This window comes from Ciconia boyciana, chromosome 1 (genome assembly GCF_034638445.1).
Source record: "Ciconia boyciana chromosome 1, ASM3463844v1, whole genome shotgun sequence".
Lineage (NCBI taxonomy): Eukaryota > Metazoa > Chordata > Aves > Ciconiiformes > Ciconiidae > Ciconia > Ciconia boyciana.
In genome coordinates this window covers 73,882,089-73,889,630 of record NC_132934.1, presented here as the reverse complement: position 1 = coordinate 73,889,630, position 7,542 = coordinate 73,882,089, and the positions used below count along the sequence as shown (strand labels likewise).

At 35.9% G+C, this 7,542-nt stretch overlaps 1 protein-coding gene across 1 annotated transcript; it reads right to left on the bottom strand.

The window, feature by feature from the left end:
- Window positions 1-557: 557 nt before the first annotated feature.
- On the bottom strand, window positions 558-3,657 carry IAPP (islet amyloid polypeptide). Its single transcript, XM_072849989.1, has 3 exons — window positions 3,578-3,657; window positions 3,298-3,432; window positions 558-750 (listed from the first exon to the last, which is right to left on the bottom strand). The coding sequence occupies exons 1-3, from the start codon at window positions 3,655-3,657 to the stop codon at window positions 558-560; spliced, it is 408 nt and encodes a 135-aa protein (XP_072706090.1).
- Between the last annotated feature and the right edge of the window lie 3,885 nt (window positions 3,658-7,542).

Below are 7,542 nucleotides of genomic sequence, written 5' to 3'. Positions count from 1 at the left end.
ATCCAATTATTCCTTCAATTGTGCAAAACAAGATGCTGTAGAAGTTTCAAAACCAGAAGATTCTTCTGTTTTACTTTCATTAGGACATAACTTCTGTTAGCATTCTGATTTTTGTTGGTCTTAGTTAAGATGATTTCTTTCTCTTACCAAACTGTGACTATAAAGACATACACATCATGGTTATCTTTTTCATCCTTTTAATAATAATAATAATAATAATAATAATAATAATAATAATAATAATAATAATAATAAAATAATAAAAAACCTGTTGCAATTACTTTTCCATTTATTATTGTGATATGTATATTTATTTTTTTACAAAGGAGTTTGACAAGCAGATTTCTGGAGTTCTTAATGGAGCTGAAACAATAGCCTATGCATGTCATTGTACATGCATAGTGAAATGATGAACATAAATCACATACCCACACACACGCACACACAGAAAACAAGGCACTGTTAAGACTGTACAAGTAATAAATGACCAAGAGGTTATTGATACATTAAAAACTGAGCTCCTAATGAAAACTGTTATCAGTAGTCATTTTAACACCCTAAAGCTGTGCATTGTTTTGGGGTTCTCTGCTTAAAAGCCCAACTGTGTCCCTCTTTCCGTATGTATTGGACCCCACATTCGTAGGTGAATAAATTGCTCCGATGTTGTTGCTAGAACGAACTAAAAAGTCAGCCAAGCGTTGTGTCACACATGTGGCGGTGTTGCATTTCCGTTTTTCCAGGTGGTGACTACTAAGGTAAAACAAAAAGAGCCATAATTAAGTCAAATGATGAGCAATCAAGTGTGCCACTTCTAATAGGCATTTGAGCTGCGCTAATGTGGGAGTTCTTTTAATATGTGCACAAATACAGGAACATTACAATCTTCCTACCACCTACTTTGTGCCTGAAAAAAAATCTTGTGCTATATGCTATTATCAGTTTTAATGATGGGGGTTATTTAAATGCAAAGACCTTAACAGTCATATGTCATTTTTATTGATATTCCGCATAGCAATTTATGACATCTAGAAAACCTGTAATAATAGTATAGTTAAGACAGTAAGTGAAAACAATGACTAAATGTTTAGCTTTAAGCTGAACTTCTAAATCTATTTAGAGCTCTTGCTCATATCATGAGGATTACTAACATAATGACAATCACTAACATTTATTTAGTTCTCTTGTTCCCACAGAATCATATCCTGCTCTCACTGAAGTGAACAGTAATCTTCCAGTCCACATCAAGTGGATTGAGCTCAGAGAGTCTTTTTCCCAACTGCACCACATATCATGAGAGGTGGCTGGCATTGCCAACTTCTGCTGACTTCAGTACCACTTAAGATTTTGCTCTGTCTAAACAGAGATTTCTTCATTACTGAAAAGCAGCCACATCTTTGTTGAAACACCAGTAACTTGAAAGTGCTGTGTGGTAGGAGATAATAATTTGCTGGATGAGACTTTAAAGAGTGTCCATGGAAGAATCCATATCTAAAAAGAACATTTTATGGTCTGAACCAACAGACCATTTACAGAACTCTGTGTAGAACTTATGTAGCATGAGATTTATTAATTTTTTTAAATTGCAATACAACAGTTAGCTTGAGAGAGCTTGGGTTTTCAAACTTGTTTCTTAGACCACTATGTTGTTCCTTCAAACAGAAATACTTGCTTGCTGAGATTGCTTATTGAGTTATTGTTAATTTTCTTGGGTTTCTTCATGTTGATGTGGCATGAGGTAGACAACAGTTTGCAGCAAAAATTTACTGTGAAGAGTGACAATTTCCCAGTTTCAAACTCTGAGCAATTACCATTGAGTACATTTTCCTATTGTTGACTAAATCTGTTATCTAAAATGTCATCTATTCTTTTAGAGTTTTTTGTATTAATCTAGGAATCCAAATGGAATAGCAATTGTAAGAGAAATGTATATTATACTCATTCTTCATCAGCAAATAGGCAGCAATTTCGAAGCAATTAGTATTTTAAATATGTAATTGTATTTAAAGGAAATGGTTGGCTAGGTCTTGATATAGTTTCTCTTAGGTTTCGATGGGTATTTCTGTTGATATAAAAAGAGTTTAATCAAGCCCTTAACATATGAGGTTCAAACAGCACCTGGTTCTCATGAAAATCCTGATTTGTTTGTGGAGGCAGAATTGTCTTTTTCGTTAAAGGTACAACATCAGGCCCTGACACTCCAAGTTTAAAACTCCAGTCCTTACAGGAAGCTACTAGATTTCTAGCTGATGTCTAGCCTGACTGCACCCATTATACCTGTTAGCTCCCTGATCCGTAGCCTTTAATTGAATATGTGCTTCAATGAGACAGTTAACCCTGTAAGAGGTGGTAAACCAAGGCCCCAGAAAAGCAGATAAGGCATACCACACTCATAAAGGTGATGCCTAGTGTTTGAGTATTACAATTACTATTTTATCTTTTTAAAAATTAATAGCTGTAAAAATGTGGGAACTTAGTCTCCATTATCAAAATATTTTGGAAGATAACCAAATTGTCATATAATAATGACTTTTTTTTTAAAAATAAATTCAGAGAGAAAGGAACAGGCAACTATATAGACACATGTATTTACTGAATCTATCCATAACAGAATTGTCATTGAAAGAAATTCACTCAAAAGCCTGATGAACAGTTAGAATAGTTCAGTGTTGTTTATCTTTTTGTACAAGTTGCAAATACTTTTTGAAATGCAATTTTATCCATTAAAAAGTTCCCTGAAGTTGGATCTATGGATTTATAAACATGAATTCATTTCAGACTAGTTAAATTCTATCAGAGCCAATTGCTTCTTTTCCTTCTTCCCATGATTAAATTGATGTTTAATTCTGTAATGAAATATTACTTACTTACAGGAAATAGTTATGTTATAAAAGAATTCCATTCTAGCAGAGCATTAGTGTTATTAAGAAGGGTATATTTTCTTTTTTTCCCTTCAGGCTTGAAAAATGTGACAAACTTGAATAAGAAAGTCCTTTCAAAATACACCTTTCTTCTCAAGGTAATGGAGTATTTGTAGCCTTTTTCATTTATGAAAGCATTATAATTGTAAAGTAGTTAAATGATCTGCAACTTTTGTCTCTGGATTTCATTTTCTACCCTGAATGCTTTGATCTTTATGCTTACAGAATGGCTCTATTTACAAGAAGGGTATTTTAGGTTCTTTTTGAGAATAAACAACAGACACAAAGAGTCTCAAGTAACAGAATATCACTGGCACGAAGTTTACTTCATAATTTTATCCTAACTGATATGACTAGAAGAAACAAGGAAAATCAATACCTTTTTGTCTTTGCTGCTGGTTGTTCTGGCATTTCCTCACTAAGTCCTGAGAGTGTATTCCGTGACATTACTGGCAATATCCATCCTTGTCTTTTGGAAGTACCATCAGATAGATCATCAGCCACAGATAGTAATCTTTAAACAACAATAAAATACCCCGTGAAATTGAATAGCTCTATTTTTGCTCATATTATTTGAGACATGACAGCAAAAGCAATTAATGCAATAATCATAACACTTTTTGCCTTAAAAAGAAATAAATATGATTATTATTACTCACTTCTCAATAGGCGTAGCTTCCAAACAGCTCAGAGTGACAGAAAGTGCAATGAAGAAAACTGACAGCTTTAGGTTGCACATCTTTGCTTCCAAACTTTCTGAAAAGAATAATGATTCAAAACTGAAAGCAAACCCAAATACTCTTCAGCATATCCTATTACTGATGCCCATTCTGTCCTAAATCAACAGCAGCTAGTCTTTTTCACAGGGTAGAGTGAAAAAATGATTCCCCTAAGTTTAGTGACACAACGCAGTTTCAGACAGATAGCTCTCAACAGTAAATGTTCATTTTCCATCTAGTAGTTTCAGTCCTTTCCCTTATCTCAGGTTTGCATTTCCCAACATGTCCCAGTCTCAAATTCTGGTCCCAGGTGCAATTTACCTTGACGTTATCTTAGCCTTTTCCTGAAAAATGCTTTTGATTAATAATGAGAAACATTGTGCTTTCCTGAAAGCACATCGGTTGCACTGCATCTTAAGTGAAAAAAAAAAGGGAAATTGTTTACCTTTTAGTGGTCAGGGAGCTAACGGAAGAAGCACGCCTGTGTTAGCAAGAAGGGTGCATGCAACAATTCCACGCTTGCATCTAGCTCTGGAGTATCCCTTTTCCCCCTTCCTTGCTGACAAGTAATACAGCTCTTATATACCCTTCACACCTTTCTCGGCTCTGACATCAGGCAGCACAGAGAGACTGTCATTAATTCCCATCCCTATAGATAGAAAGTGCCCCAGAGAGGAGCAGAGGCAGATAGGTCATTATTACATTAGCACATCAGTAAATATTAACCTGGTATATGCAGGATGCCCTCGTGAAGATACTGTAATAGCATATTGCACATCAGAACTGTAGCCTCAATTTTACAGTTCTGATAAGACACTGAGGTAATATTCCCTGTGGGTGTTTTCAAGGGCTAAATAAGGTAACAAAAGTTATAAAGAAAGCCAGAGTAAATGAAACACCAGATCACCAGCAATTGAAATATAAAAAACGAGATATCTTAGAAAAGACAGAATAGTTAAAGTCGTGGAGGTTTGTTGTAGAAGTATATAATGATCAAAACAGAAAAAATATTGGAAGAGATAAAAGCTGTATGAGGAATAAGAAAAGAGTGAAAATTATTGAAATTGACAGATAGGATAATCATTCACGGTAACAAGGTAGAAATCATGTATGTTTTTCAGTCAAGTATAAACATGAATGAAAATTCAGTCATTATTAATGTAAAATCTTATGTTTTACTAACACTGGTAGATTCTTTATGTCATGCATGAAAATTGTGTCAATTAATGTTCTTAAGAAGGCAAAGACTAGGATTAAAAAGCTAGGAAAAGCCAGAATAAAGGCTGCCTGTGCAAATTTATTTCTCTATTGTGCACAAAGTATGATTCAGGGAAAAATATACAGCTTTTAATAGATTAAATCCAGTGTTAATAAACTACCTGATTGCAGATTTCCAAGGATACAGATTAGAACCATTTTTTCCCGATTTCAGTGGGAATTAGGCAAGTTACTTTTTTTTTTTCTGTCTCATTAGTTGCGTTTAGGTGCCCAAACGCTTTTGGAAAACAGGTCTTTCAATTATGGAGGTTAAGATGCTGACACAAAAGCTCAGGCAAAGTTTTCTGTGATAAGAAGTTGCATATAATTATGCATCTTCCATATCCCCACAGAACATTAATTAATTTATAACTACTTAAATGCCAAGTACATTGCCCTAACTGGAAGCCTCCTTCTTTGCCGGTTTAGTCTGTAACACTAGCTTTTCACTGAGATGGCTAAAGTTCCAGTGCTGGCTCTTTTCAGGCATCTGTGCTACTTGAATACAGAAGGAATGCTTAGCTGGGATAGTAGCCTCTTAACCTGATACTACAGCTAGTCTGCCAGTAAGATTCTAGCAAGGGACAATTTTTTTTTTTTTTTTTAAATGGGATGCTGCTTCTAGATATTTTGCTCTCTGTTTTTAATGATACGATCATATACTTTTTTTTTCCCCCCAGGTTTCTGTCATCCTCCCCTGGTTGGACAGTCCTAGTGTGAGAGAAGTAAGTATAGTGTCGTTTTATCTTCACCATGACTATATGTTCTGTGCAACATCTGAAAAAAGTTTATCTCTCCAGAGAGTCTTCTGATGTTACTTTCACTGCAGCATTTGACTACAATGAAATAACATTCTGGTGTTATTTTCACTGTAGCAATTTCACTCCCCTGAAATGAAGGCATGATTAGATCCATTTTACAGAGATAGAATTGTGCTAAAAAAACAATTATGCAAATAATCTGGTTGGTGATTGACACCAGCCAATATTCACAGCTTGAATATTGAACTCAAATGCCTTGGTGCACTTCTCCTGGGGTGGGAAGAGATCTGGGTCATGCTGACACTCAGTAGTGGTGTGTGTACTCAGCTCTTGTGAAAAGGCAAGCTCGTGTTGTTTCAGCTCCTGAAAAGCAGTGGATAGATCAGATGCAGTTTGCATCTGAGATGTTAGAAGATTGGACTGGATATTCAGAATCAGTTAAATTTTAAGGCATCTAAGTGAATGGTTGTTATGTCAAGCTTGAATCAAGCTATAGGTTGACATTAGAAAAGTGAAACAGGCTTTTCAAAGAAATATTGGGCCAAAATCCTAATTTCAGCTGTCCTGCAAGCGGCCTTGTGGAGTCTCTAATGCTTTCAGAGAAGAAGAGAAAGGCTGATTCTGGAGTGCATTGTAAAAATGAAACTGGGCTCATGATGTCCCAGGACCATTGTCTGCCTCCCTAGCCACATAGCATTTTGGCAGAGTCAGCAAGGAGTCTATCCAGCTATTATTCAGATGTAATGTTAACAGAATTAAGTTATTGTGGCTTCTGTTACAACTTCTCTTAAGCAGAAGTAGTGTTTTCCCACACAAACACGAGTGGGATATGAAATCGTGGAATCCCTCTGACAGCAGAACTATTCATAACTCAAATTTCAAGAACCTGGCACTAAGTACTGTGCAGTTAGTACCGTTCAAGGAAGCAGTTAGAAAACTATTTTTATCACTGAAGAAGTTCCTTAACCTTGATCTTAGAAAAAAACCCCTTAATCATTGTGCATAACAAATGTTATCAGCCTAAGAAAGAAATCAAGTATTCTCAGTAAAGAAATCCACGATCGATTCTATCCTGAGTAGTTACATGGCAATTTTACATATTTATGCTGGAGTTTAAGTCTGTATGAAAAGATCTGTCTGAAATGTGGTGCCTGTATGAGGGTTAGGAGACACCACAGCTGAGCTTTACAAAGAATCCAGAAGATATGGTATGCCAATGCCCCAGTTCCTTCTGGAAACAACATACATAAACGTCTGGAGTTGCAAGATGATGAACATGTGCTGCACTGTAATGTACTGGCAGCAGAGGAACAGGGAACCAGTCTCGTCTCAAGTGTCTGCTGCTTTTATGTACTGGGGAGTCGGATTTATCTGACTAAATGTGAGATTAATAGAGAGGGCATTCTATTGCCTGTTTCTAATGTAGAAGTATACATTAGAAGAATAGCTCAGATGATTTGTGCCTGTTCCTCCTTTTTGCCTATAAAAACAGCCATGGGTGACTCGCTCAGATATAGATGTTTACACTGCAGGTGTCTAAATGGATGTGACATGAATTCCATCAGGGGTGCTTTAACTCTCTTACGTGCTCAGTTCCTAACATTTAAGGTTGTCTCCCTCTCTTTCTCATATTTACCTTTTTCTTAGGCTATTCTTGACACCTGCTGGACAGTTGTTTTCCACTTTTAATGGCCGCTTTTCAATTTCTGAGTTCCACATTTGCTTAATAACATTAATAACACACATTAAGACTTTTGGTAATGGATGTCTCTTTCCCATTTGTGAGTGATAAAAAGCCATATTACCTGTTGCATGCACTTTACCAGATGCTGTTCTGCTGTGTAAGGTAAATGTCTCCAGTAAATTACATTGTTGCTCAGTTACCAG

Bases quoted from the DNA above. Each gene is read 5' to 3' on its own strand.
- IAPP (XM_072849989.1), bottom strand. From the start codon at position 3,657: ATGTGCAACCTAAAGCTGTCAGTTTTCTTCATTGCACTTTCTGTCACT. The intron at 3,433-3,577 runs GTGAGTAATAAT...TGTTGTTTAAAG, and splicing joins GAAGCTACGCCTATTGAGAA to ATTACTATCTGTGGCTGATG. The intron at 751-3,297 runs GTATTGATTTTC...GTTTTACCTTAG, and splicing joins CCAGCAGCAAAGACAAAAAG to TAGTCACCACCTGGAAAAAC.